The sequence below is a fragment of the Epinephelus lanceolatus genome, chromosome 1 (assembly GCF_041903045.1).
Source record: "Epinephelus lanceolatus isolate andai-2023 chromosome 1, ASM4190304v1, whole genome shotgun sequence".
NCBI lineage: Eukaryota > Metazoa > Chordata > Actinopteri > Perciformes > Serranidae > Epinephelus > Epinephelus lanceolatus.
The window spans coordinates 9,691,668-9,705,234 of NC_135734.1; the positions used below are offsets into that span (position 1 = coordinate 9,691,668).

At 41.9% G+C, this 13,567-nt stretch overlaps 1 protein-coding gene across 1 annotated transcript; it reads right to left on the reverse strand.

The window, feature by feature from the left end:
- Nucleotides 1-9,058: 9,058 nt before the first annotated feature.
- bhlhe40 (basic helix-loop-helix family, member e40) lies at nucleotides 9,059-12,594 on the reverse strand. Its single transcript, XM_033627778.2, has 5 exons — nucleotides 12,196-12,594; nucleotides 12,011-12,071; nucleotides 11,816-11,923; nucleotides 11,336-11,459; nucleotides 9,059-11,195 (listed from the first exon to the last, which is right to left on the reverse strand). The coding sequence occupies exons 1-5, from the start codon at nucleotides 12,261-12,263 to the stop codon at nucleotides 10,324-10,326; spliced, it is 1,233 nt and encodes a 410-aa protein (XP_033483669.1). The 5' UTR covers nucleotides 12,264-12,594; the 3' UTR covers nucleotides 9,059-10,323.
- Between the last annotated feature and the right edge of the window lie 973 nt (nucleotides 12,595-13,567).

The window sequence follows — 13,567 nt, forward strand, 5'->3', positions numbered from 1 at the left end:
CAGTCATGATACTTATATTTTTTGTTTAGCAAGATAATCTTCAAAATTAGCACCACTTTTATGATTTTTGAAGCCTAAGTGCAGTCACCAGAAGTTAAAAGCACCACAGCCGCATGACTTCAACGTGGCCACCACAGCAAGGCTGTAAAGCTGAGTTTGGCACAAATGTGTTCTGTAGTCACATTTAGCCACTTAGCAACGGCCTTATTTTAGACACATTAAAGCTTCAAAATTCACAAGTTGGGTATTTACTGACGTACTTTATGACGTAGAACAAAATGTCTTATGCTTGTGCTGAAAACAGATAGCATCTAACCAAAAACTCATTAAAAAAAAAACACTGACTTTGAGATGAAGGAACCAGGAGTGCTAAAATGCTAACTCATTTCTGGGTTTTGTGACTCATTCCTGGGGCACTATTGTCTCTGTACTATGTAGTTTTATAGTGTTGTTGAGCTTCTGATTCAGGATCTTTTGAAAGCTGTGGTTTGATGAATGGAGTTTTTTCCATTTCAAGGTCATCCTGTTCTTTGATGAGTGCTCACTAAGTGCTCTGTAGACCTCAACACACTGCGAATAGATGTAACACAACATCTTCACAAAGTCAACACATGCACAGCATTGACAATCATTCACAATCTTAAGTTGATGTTTGCATGTTTTGTCAAACTGATGTTTTTGTGTCAAGTTGGTGATTGTTTTCTAAATGCTGCACATGTTGTTTTAAGTTGGTGGAGATATTTCTTCATGTGCTTGTGATGTGTCTATTTCAAGTGTTGAGCTGAGCCTAATCAGAAATCAGCCCCTCAGCCATGCCAATTCTCCTTGCTTCTTGAATCACAGTGCATGCTCTGTTCTCAGCAACAATAACCATGGAGGCCACTTCCTCTCACTTCAGCTCCACAGTCACCCAGTATTTTTCCTTTGTGACACCAAGTTTCAAAATCTGACATTTATCAGCCAGCATCTCAATAACAATTTCTTTGGTTTATCACATTATAATATTTTCCACTGCTAAGTGCCACCCTGGTGTCAGTGTTTTTTGCAGGAGCCATTAGGGTTAACATTTAAGGCAGTGAGGCTGCAGAGAGGCCACATTCTACCTGGGCTCAATGATTCCTCTTTCAGCCAGTAAAAGATTCATTCATTCAGGCAAGACTGTGAACCAACTGAAGATGATTGAAATCAAATATTAATAAAGGTACTGATTTAAGGTGCATGTAGCTTAATGGTGAGACTCGCCGCAATGGTTTTGATTAGTTACATGTGCTTTGCATCATGAGAAGCATCCAGACTCATATGTGGATGTAGCTGCCATTCGTCCACTGTGTCAGTTACCTTATTGCTCCTCTGGGATTTTAAAGCATGAGCCCAATTCTTTGGCCACATGTGGGCAGCAGATACAAGCTGTAAACAACATTGTCATGTTTTTTTAACCACACAGGCTACACTGTAATGTTGATAGGATGAACCTGTGAGCTAACAGCTGATAATTTATATCTACAGGTAAGATTACAATACATTTCTCAATTAGCTCTGGTCTGATTGCATTAACTCCTGAGAAATGTATCTCGCTCCTGAACTGCTAAATGTTCCACTATGTTCACCAGCTAACTGCGTTTTTTTACTGTTTGCTGCTGAGGAGGTAGTGTACAGGAAAGCTGTGGGTGGTAAAATGAACCAAAACAATGAACTGAAATATGCGGAACCGTTCCCAGAGCTGAGGGGAACTACAGTTGGTTAATATTCTGTGGTTCTGTGTTGTCACTAATAATCTCTTTTAGATAACATTCTCTTTGAACCAAGGTTATTATAGTGAACTAAAACTAACCTATAAACTAAACCTAGATGTGAAAACTTAGCTGAAATGAAAATAAAAACTAGTCTTAAGAAAAAGAAAAAAAACAATACTAACTGAAACCATAGTGTTTGAATTCTCTTTGGTTTTATTAGTACAACAAACATGAAGAGGCATTGATACATATTTTGAGAAAGGGATGTCTTCATGACTGTTGTCTGTATTGTAATACCCATATTGAATATCTGAAATCATGCCCCTGACAAAAACCTCTCTTTATAATTAAAAAAAAAAAAAAACTGAAACATTACATTACAGAAACCCTGAAGCTGGCATTCTGCACGTGCATTTAAAATAAACATGTTTAAATATTAATTCGAAAAATGAGAGTCCTTTTTAGTTGTTTTAGAAGAAGTTTGATACACAGAACTATAGTGTGTTTACGCCCTGCGAGGAGGGATACACCGGTGAGCAACAGCTGCAGCTGACTCTGGGACAGGTACACTAGGTCACTCGGTAAATGCAAACAAAGAGACGACACGGACGATCATAAATATATACGATATTACTCACCCGACTGAAAGCTGCCCATCAGCTCCTGCAGGCCTGTGGCGTTTTTTTCCAGTTTCTTAGGAACATGAAAAAATGTTTCAATCACGCCAGGATTAGTGATTGCTGCAAAGTTTTCACTCCTTGTGATGCACTCTCTGCGGCAGTTTTCCTCCTGATGATATATCTCCTCAACGATGGTAGCACCAAGTCCCATTCTGTGCAGCAAAATGATTCCACCTCTGTAGGCATAGGTTGGCAAGCCCCGCGGCTACACCACCTATCCTCCCCTGACCTCCGTTTCCCCTCGGCCCCTTGCTGTTCCGCTGCCTCGGAGGATTCAGCTTCTCTTCTCGCCTGCTCAGCATCCAACACCTGGAGTTCCTCATCTGTGTACTCCAGCTCAAACAGGTATGGCTCTGGGTCTGTGTCCGCTACAAGAAACTCTTCAAAATCGCGTTCAAAGTCGTCCATTGCAGCTACTGTAGTCCGGAGATATTGTTAGGCTAAATAAACTGAGATTTGTTTACAGGCTACGTCTGTGCCTGTGCCTGCTCACCGGTGTATCCCTCCGTGGATCACAGCTCAGGACGTAAACACACTATAGTTCCGTGTATCAAACTTCTTCTAAAACGACTAAAAAGGACTCTCATTTTTCAAATTAATATTTAAACATGTTTATTTTAAATGCACGTGCAGAAATGCCAGCTTCAGTGTTTCTGTAACGTTTATTTGTTCACTTTACGAGTAGGCTACTGACCCCCTATAGACTTCAATTGTATTCGCTAAGCTAAGCCGCAGTGCTAACCGCTGAGACCCAGCCACTGGACGTACAGACACAAAAAAAGATATTGATCACGCTGTCTCACTATGAAAATGATAGAGAAAGGGCATAACTCCCAAATCGTTGGCGTATTCCTTTAATAGACAAAAGGCATGACAAAAAAAAAACAAAAAACACATCACTATACATCAACAACATACAGTGTGAAAAAACAAGACAAAAACAACACCAACGACAACAACAGAGGCGTTTCCTCTGGCTTGATCGATGGATATAAGTGTATATTCTGCATAACAAATGGAAATTTATGGAGTGATTTCTAATGATGTTACCTAAGGGAAGCATATATAGTGCAGAGCCTTCAAGGCCAATTAAATGTTCCAGTCTCTGAAACAAATTTGATGGTCAGTTGTGTCAAATGCAGCACTAAAATCTAATAAAACAAGTAGCTACAGAGACACGTCCTTTGTCTGAAGCAATCAGAAGATTATTTGTGGGGCGTCGGTGGCTTAGTGGTAGAGCAGGCACCCCATGTACAAGGCTGTTGCCGCAGCGGCTCGGGTTCGACTCCAGCCTGTGGCCCTTTGCTGCATGTCACTCCCTCTCTCTCTCTCCCCCTTTCACACTTCTCTATCCTATCAATTAAAGGCAAAGAAAGCCCATAAAAAATATCTTAAAAAAAAAAAAGATGATCATTTGTAATTTTAACTAGTGCGGTCTCTCCGAAATCTTCAAACTATTATCGTGGAGAAAGTCACAGATGGCGTCCGTCCCAAGTCTCTTATTTTTATAGTGCTACTGCTAGCTCTTCTCTTGAACCGGAAGTCGTTCGAGGTCCGCCATCTTCTAGGCCATCCCAAGTCTCTTATTTGTGCAGCAAGGAGCTAGCGCTAGGAGCTAGCAGCAAGCTTTAAGCAGCTACGAGCTAGGATGGTCGAGAGCTTCCTATCCGGAAGAGTTTTTCAGCTGAACGCCATGACGTATAAATACCCGCTCTCTACATCTGGCACATTTGAACGAGATGGCGGAGAAACAGCACAAGAGTAAGTACCCGTTACATGCATTCTTTGCAATGAATCGCTGACTATGTTGAATGATGGTGAGTTAATTGAATGATAGTGCTCATCACAGTGGAATAGCAGGGCTACAGACTGTTGTGTAATTGCGACAAATGACTCAACAACAATGGTAATACATGCAAAAGTGTGTGACCAGAGTCATGACGGTGGGGGGTAGGGGCTACTGTTTTGGTCAGCAAATATAATGAGACTTGGGATGTACCCATAGTAACGCCAGACGCTGCCTGCTTTACGGAGCAGATCCAGCGGTGCCGCCGTCATCAGGAATGGACGTCGCTTCACGTGACCCTTCAGTGGAAAGGACGTCTCATGTCTCTTAAACCGACAATGCTCGCTCATCGCTCCTAGCGCTAGTTCCTTGCATTTTTTCCTAGGTGGGAGGGGCTAAACAGCTAGCAAAGTCAGCTAGGTAAGATAACTAGCAGTAATTAGAGACTTGGGACGGACCCCTGGTTTGTGCCTACTTTCTCAAGGATGAAAGAAATGGAAGCTTAGATATGGGTCTGTAGTTGGCAAACACCTCTGGATCCAGGGTGGGCATTTTTGTAAAGGGTTGTGTAACGGTACCTGAGAGGGGCAGGCAGGATATGTGGTCTAAGAGGCAGGAGGTTCAGAACCAGCTGGTGGACAGAAGCACTGGGAGTGAAACCAGGGCCAGGCAGAGGATTTAGAACCAGGTAAGCAAGCAGACAGAGCAGAGGTGCCGAGAAGTTGGTAAACAGAGAACGCACACTCATGGACATGTGCGGCGTCTTGCCAACAGTCAGACAACAGGTAAGCAGATAAGAACACTCACACTGTGGGGTCCATGAAAGGCAACACAATGCAACCACAAGAAAACAAGAACCAGAGACGCTGAGGCAGAACTCGTGGTCGAAGACTGAAGGCTGGCGTGTTTACTGGGAGTCGGGCGAGGAAGGCTGGTCTGAGCCAGGCAGAGTCGGTAGATCAGGCAGGAAAAGAACTCTGTAAAGTCTTGCATCAAGATGAGGAACAATCTGGCAAATGGGTGAGTGAGCTGGAGAGACTTATATACTGGGCTGATTGGAGATGAGCTGTAGCTGTACCTGCAGGTAATTGGAGGTGGGCTGATGAGGTGGGAGGGGGTGGCAGGTGGAGTGGAGCAGAGGCAGGAAAAGTGGAAAAGTTCTGAGGGAGACCAGGGAAACTGGGAGAGTGGAAATGTGACAGATAAGTGCTCTTTTTCCAGGATATTTTCTCTATTTCTTTTAATCATTGTACATTTTAGTTTTTAAATCTGTCTCATCCATTCTTAATTAAAAGGGTGTTGTATGTCCGATAACTGCATCTGAGTTGAGCTCCTGCCCCTTCCTTCCACTGTCATAGCCACAGTTAACGAACACAAACTGATCACCCTGCAGAGCAGCATCACATCTCCCTGATCTGCCTTCATAGACAGCCAGGTATTGATAATGTCTGCCTGAACTTCAGCATTGTCTTCCATCTTTGTGAAATGAATCCACCAAAAAAACATTTCAATACAGTCAAGCTAATTTAGGCAACAACTCACCATTACGCTTAACAACAAGTAAGCTAGTCTGGTGTAAAACCACACCATCTCCCTCCAACTCTCTGGCTGAGTAGGTTGAACGGTTGCCCGTGGCGAGCAGAGACAGACGCCAAACTGCTTTCCTACTTCGACGTGTGTTAATTAACCAAAACTCAACTTTAATTATTGTTTATATCTATTATACTGCAGCTCTGATAATTGATCTAAACAAATATAACATGCATTTGGGTGCTGCATAAACATGCCGTGCGCAAAGAGAGCAGAGGAGCGCAAAGTTGCTGTTGTTGCCCTTTATAAATAAATGATAAATGTTGAAAGTGAGTGTGTGACAGCCCCTGGATGTATATAGTGTAGAGTTTGAGACCTCAGACAGACATTTACCCTGATCATTCCCATGCTCACATGTACTGTATGCACTTTGGCCTCAAGAGCTCTTCTGGTGCCAGCAGACACAGAGAAACCTCCTGGCAGGGCCTCTGTAAGCAAGCAAACGAAAAAGAATTGCACACAAAAAATTTTTGTGGAAGGGATGCCTTTTTTCCCCCACCTGAGCACCTGCGCCACAAAATGTCTGTGCATGGCACTGTGTGAAGGCACCATGGATGCTGAATGGCACATACAGGTTTTGGAGCAACATATGCTGCCATCCAGACAACATCTTTTTAAGGGACATCCCTGCTTATTCCAGCAAGACAATTAGACACATCCTACACAAGTTCCAACAGCCTGGCGTCATGGTAAAAGAGTGCGGGTATGAGACTGGCCTGACTGCAGTCCAAAACTGTCTCCTGAAAATGTGTGGTGCAGTATCCTCCTGAGACCCAAACTATTGTTTGGTATGCATTGTCAGTTTCTCCTAGCTATTTGGGATGAGTAGGACCTGATAAGTATAAAAATTGTCAATGACAATAAAGTCCCAATGTCTTCAAGTAAGTACTTCCTAATTAACAGTGATTGTTACTTTTGCTAAAATTGGTCAAGTTTGTTGCTTTATCAAACGACCAACATTATTAATCATAAATAAACAAGTTTCAACCATAATATGTGATCAGGTTTGGGACATTGTCCACTTTTGTGTTGGGATTGGCTGCAGACTGACTTAGCAGAGATGGCTGCCACCATTACGTGTTAGTGTATTGTGCTCTTACTACCACTAGATGGCATAAAAAGTGGAAAAGTATAACGTCAAGTAAAACTATGTGAGGACACAGGGTCTCGAGGATATGAAGCGCAAAGTACAACAACAGAGATTGCAGACTGTTGAGCAGCTTAAGTCATATATCAAGCAAGAATGGGAAAGAATTTCACTTTAAAAACTTCAAGAATTTGTGTCCTCAGTTCCCAAAGACTTACTGAATGTTGTTAAAAGAAAAGGGAATGTCACACAGTGGTAAAGATACTCCTGTCCCAACTTTTTTGAAACATGTTGCAGGCATCAAATTCAGAATGTGTGTATGTGTGTATTCTTGCACTGGAGATATAACTCTCAATATATATATATATATATATATATATATATATATATATATATATATGTATGTATATATGTGTGTGTATTTAAAAACTAAGTTTATCAGCTTGAACATTAAATATTCTTTCTTTGTATTGTAGTCAACTGAATATAGGTCAAAAGATTTGCAATTCATTGCATTGTTTTATCAAGTTATTAGTTATCAAGGTTTTTTCCTTTAATTCTGCACAATATTAAATATATATGATCAAAACTGACTCAGTCTTAAAATTTTTAATGATGATGGGCCTGATACCATCCAACTTGCGCTGGAGATATAACTCAGTAACCATTTCTGATACATTCCAAGGAATCCAACTCAGAGTAGTGTCTTGACATATCTTGGAGCCAAACGTACAGCCACAGCCCAGTAGTTCGGAGTGGTGGGATATGTTGTAGTTAAGGGGGGTGGGAGTAAATACAAATTTTGTCAACTGAATAGTTCTGTTGCAACCTCCATTTTGTTCAGATTGATTTTGTATAATATTTGATTATCAGTCTTTTTTATTTTGTCTATATACCTTTTCTACATGTATATTTTTATTTACTGTATTTTTATTTATGCTTTGATAAATGTGCCTTGAAGGGGCCTTATATACACATATACATTGTATCTATCCTGTACAAGTGAACTAAAGCTGGTGTGGGATCACAGAGATGCAGAGACCCTATTGTGTAAATGTACCTTGATTATTCATTATTATTGTTATATTTTCTGTCATCTGTCAATCTTAATTCTCAATTCAATTGTCACTGACATATTTTTCAGTCGGGGTTTCCTGAGGCAGCATCTCATCAGTAGTCTAACCAAGCTTTATACCTTGGTGTGAAAATGTGACAGCCAGTGTGGTATGAAGCAGTAATTCCACAAGGTGGCGCTGGAAGTGCATTTTTGAGCACAACAGGACCTTCAACAGGCCCATGAAGAGTAAATTACTATGTTGGTGTTATTTCTATGATCTGTGGACCAAATTACAAAATACTGTTGTGATTACAAGAAAAGGAAAACATACATTTCCACACCTCTCAGGGTGGAATGGTGGGCGGCAAGCATACGATAAAGGCATTTTCAATTTCACTATTACTACAACTACAGCAGCGTTACCACCCAGGAAACAACACCCATACGCAGGTATTCCATATCATTAAATATGAAAGTAAATCAGAGGCATAAGGTCCTTTCTCCCACAACCTCAAATATCATTTCCATTCACTGTGGTGCTCTCAAGTTGGCAGATGCTTTTTCTTCTGCGACTCAGCACACTTTCAGTATTGTTACAGTAGCTGCCATACAGTACATAAAGTGTATAAACTGTGTGGGAAAGAAACTACTATAGCTCAAATTGAAAATTAAAAAAGTAAATGAATAAAAATTTGGTAAATTTATAGTTATTTTTTTTTTTTAATTTTTACAAAACAAAAAAGTTACTATCTCTAGTTTTGAAATAAATAACTATTAATAGTTATGGATTGCAGGATCACCTTTTATCATGGTATAATATTTATGAAAGTATTTAGTGAGCAAAATCTTGTGATTATTCCAATTGTGATGAGCTAAAGGTTGGCTAAAGGTAGTACAATAATTCATAAATGTAAAATAAAATTCACAAACATCCGACAGATAATTCCTTAGAAAGGCTTTTCAATTTGAAATGTTTACAGCCTGTAATCTAAGACATGCTATTGATTTACAGAGGCTCTGCTGCTTTATGGGTTATGTAAGTGTTATGTAAGTATGTGTTGTTATGAGGAGCTGTCAGGTCGTCTGGCTGCAACACGTTTAAGCCATCAGGCAGTGAAACACAAATTCCACAGGGGAAAAAAAAGCTTTATTAATATTTTAATATATATCAATAATACTTTATATACAAAATATGTACAACAAACAGCCTTTTGTTACATTTCAAAATAAAAATCCCAAGTACCTCTCTCTATACAAAACTATTATTTTTGTTTGAACTTTACATTCGCTCTTTTTGCCACAGACACAACATTTAAAGCAAAAATACATTTAAACACCTGCCATCGTTGTGTCTGCGTTACGCGAGTAAAGGCAACAGCATGAGCTAAGATCAGGCCTTAACTTGACAGGGAATATGTGGGCAAGATGCAAATGTGGTTGAGCACAATGCTATCATACTGTACACGTTCTCTTGGCGTACAGCAAATGACTGCCTCAACCTTCCTACGGTAGCGATGCAAATACACTCAGTGGGTCACGTATCAAAAATAGAGATGTACGAGTAGTATAAACCAAAATAATTACAAGACATAACTTCACAGGAACTCCATCTAGATGCACAAATATGTCATGAGTCACAAACTAAATCGTAAAAGCACGTATGGCCACATCACTTTTAAACACACATGAGTGACACACCTCATACAGTGACAACACCCTGAATTCTTTGAACACTTGTGTTCGTTTAGCTGCAAGGTAATTGAAGGGTCAAAGGAGCAATGTCTTTTGTGACGTCTCGTCAAGATTTCTTTTGGTAACATTCTAGTCCGAACAATGGTTTGTTGCAGTTACAGGAGCGACAAACACTGAGGGTAGATCTTTTTGTAGATCTACAACAGGTAATAAGAATTCAAGCAGCATCTACAAGGGGCTTTTGTTCAATTTTTACATTCATTACAGAGTGGTGCGTGTGCAAAATGGAGGTCCAAATCATTTTTGGGGGGCTTATCTGTGCCTTACATTCTGTGTTTACCTCGAACATTCATTGAGTGCGGAAAAAAATTAACCTTACACAAAAAACTTGCGATCTATGGCGCACTCATCGTCTCTAAGCTGATCATCTTCACAGTGTTTCAGAGCCATGCAACAGGTGATCTAAGAGCCTTCACATGGGCACTCCAGGTTGCCCATGTAAGTCCTGTCTCAGTGTGTGAGGGGTTGATGATAGACGACGGCGACCATTTGGGGTCTTTGCTGTGGTCAATGTTCTGATGGGCCAAACAACGGCTGTGGTTTGAAGGGATACCAGTGCTTGAGTTTACGCTCTTTTCAACGGGTGAAACCATTCAACCCCATCAACATTCAGAGGGCAAGATTCCAACAGAAACTGTTTAGTCTTTGGTTTCCAAGTTCAACGGGGAGACCTGCTTTAAAGCTTTGTGAAGAACAGGGGAGTCTGCGGGGTTCTGGTAGGATGCTGGAGACCCTGCCCTTGGGGACATCACCAAAGACGAGGAAAGTGTCTCTGGGGGCAGGCTCGCTGCAGAGCCGCTCATGCCCGGGTACATAACTGGCATGCCCCCGGGGTACCAGCATTTCTCCAGCATGGGCAGATAGGCCGCCGCTGCTGCAGCTGCAGGGGGGATGAGGTAGAAGGGGAGACAAAACGGGGGCTGGTTTGGGGAGAAGCTCATGTAGCTGCCAGGGCCGCCTCCTGCCGCATGACCGGAGAGAATCTCGTCCTCGGAGGAGTCAGACCTCGACTTCTTGGCCGGAGGCTCATCACCCTCCTGCTTAAAGGCACCGGCTGTCCTCTCTGACATAACATGCTTGCGCTCCCTCACCTCCTCCTTCGCATGGCTCTCTGACCACTGGGCTTTGGGGTCACGCTTGTCATGTTCTCCGCCATAGCCGCTGTCAGTGTCTGTGTCACTGCCGCTTTGCTCCCCCGTTGCATGGGGGTAAGTCCTTTGAATGACGGGAACACAGTTCTTAGCTGGGCCCTCGGATGCCCTTTGGGGCTCTCCAGCAGGTTTCTTCGGTTTCTCCGAAGCTTGAGGGATGTTCTCGTCCAGGTGTGGGCTGCTCTGATGATGCAGGACTTCAGTGGCTACCTTTTGGATGTGGCTGATGATATGGGACGGAGTCAAGTCCCTGCTGCTTTCTTGGCTGGCCACATAGTGGAGGACCTCTTTTGCACACAAGTGAAAGCCAGAGCGGAACATCTCCTCGCTGCTCTCTGCGCTATCACCTCCATGATCACCTGGTCGATCAAAACCACAAGGTTAAAAAACAATCTTTGCTCATTGTACCGTAAAGCGACAGATGCAACAGATTGCAGGGCGCTCACTCTGTTGCTGCATGTTTGTATATTGCGTACACACATCATGGTATCAAACTTACTGATTTGCAGGTCGTTCTGTAGTGCGATAATTTTCTGCTGTTGCTGCTCCAGGAGGCCGCTCAGGGCTTTCACATGCTTGAGAGTGAGTTCCAGCACCACAGCTTTCTCCAAATGACCCAGCGTCTAAAACAGGAAGACCTTCGATAAGCATGTTGATCTTTCTTATGTAACACATTCTGCAGCTGAACACAGGACAAGCATCAAACACCCGGGAAGTCATGCAATCCCCGTACACAAAATTCTCAACAACAAATCAAGATTCAAAACCTTGTTAAAATTAAGACAGTAATTTTATAAAATAAATTATTAAATTATAAAATGTTCATCTCTACTTTACTGTTAAAATGTGCAACTTTTTTTTCCCCCTGAGCTTCCAAAACTGAATCCAAAGGCTGGAGCAAACTGCTCAGCAGAACCATGTGGTGTGTCAGATGGCCTGTCTGTTAGTGGACATGCCATATGTAAAACATAATACTCACTGTAAGCTTAAGATGTTCTGGCAACAAATCCTTCAGCTGGGCAATGCACTCGTTGATTCTGTCACGTCTCTTCTTTTCGATCAGTCTGTGCGGCAACTTGTATGTCTCCTGGAGAGGGGGGGAAATGTTGTCAGTGAAATCCAGGGCTGCTCAGTGTAAACTAATAAAGACTGGAATATCTGAACTTGAATTTACCTTGTTCTCATCTCGCTTCATGCCCCTCCTGGGTTTGTACACATAAATGGGAAAATCGATTCTTTGGAGAAAAGATAAATTTATTTAGTCTTTAGTGTGGTTAAGGGTTAAGTACAAAGTGCTCTGTATAGTAGGATAGACTGGAACAGGATAAATAGCAATAGAAATAGAAATATTTTATTTACCCTTGCATGTCAGCTATATCCAGTGATGGGTGTTTTGGAGGTGGTTGTGCGCTGGTAATCCTCTCCATATTGCTTAACTGTGAAACCCGAAGAAATGACTTCAAAAAGCCTTTAAAACGATCCAAATGAATCTCTGCAGTCGCACTTCATACACAATCACAAGAATCAAAAATAAAGCAAAAAGTATCTCCTGTTATCCAGTATGCGTGTGTGCGTGTGTTCCCGCTGTGAGCCGGAGTTGGGCACTGCGCAGTGTTGTCACCCTGAGGTCCGGACTCGATAGTATGTCTAGGGAGGCTCCACGCCCGCTTGAATGTGTGAGAGCTGGGTGGGTTTTGACTACGTGTTAAATAAACCCTGTGACTGCAGGCACGTCTCTCGGCTGGAGACACAGACTCGACACCGTCACATGAGCCTCACGTGTTGGACGGCGCTTTCAACTCCTCACCCTCCCCGCGCCACACACACGCGCGCGCGCGCATGCACGCATCTCCTCTCCCCGCCCTGCTGCTGGAGTACAACCCATTTCTGTAGTACTCCTCCACTGGGGCCGAGTCCCGTGTACCACCATGCTCCGGCTCACAGTGGGCACACCGTGTTTGCAGGGCTGACCGTGTTTACAAAGATAGAAAGTAGAGCAACAGGCGACAGTTAGGAATTATTGTTTCTTCAACTGCAATTATGGTGCACTGTAATAATAATTACTGAAAACACTGTAGCGTCTGTTACAAAATTAAAAAAAAAAAAAAGTAATTAGATTAAAAAAAATATAAATACATTTATTGTTATTTCATGAATAAATTTGATTATAGCCTATATATTTAAGCATAATTACCCAAGTCCTGTTATAGCAATGCAGTAATACCACAAAAAAGTCGAAAAAGTAAAACCTCAATTACATAATTATGGGACCACAGAGTACAGGTTATTAGTAGTTACTAGGTAAGTTATTTAAGCTAATACAAGAACCACTAGCCCATACATTAATTATTAATAACTTTAATGACTTAAAGAGTTGACACCTTTTTAAATTTACATACAGTATATTTTAAAGATAAATGTATATACACACATACGGTGTGAGGAGTAGGAACAATTATAAGATGTCATAATGAGTCAAACACCAAGTATCCATAGTGTCTTGTAATACATTTCAGTGTTTGATTTTTCACATCCTTTTGTGTTAACTTGTTACATTTTGTAGCAGGTATACTGCATGTGTCACGCGCTCAGTGGGCTGTTGACACCGTGTAATTTCATACAATACCCGTTTGCTGCGTGGCACGTGCACCTGCGGCGGGATGACAGTGTGTCTGTAGCGGAGCGCTCTCTCTGTTGTGTACCGGCTGCTGTACTGATAGTATTAAAGCTG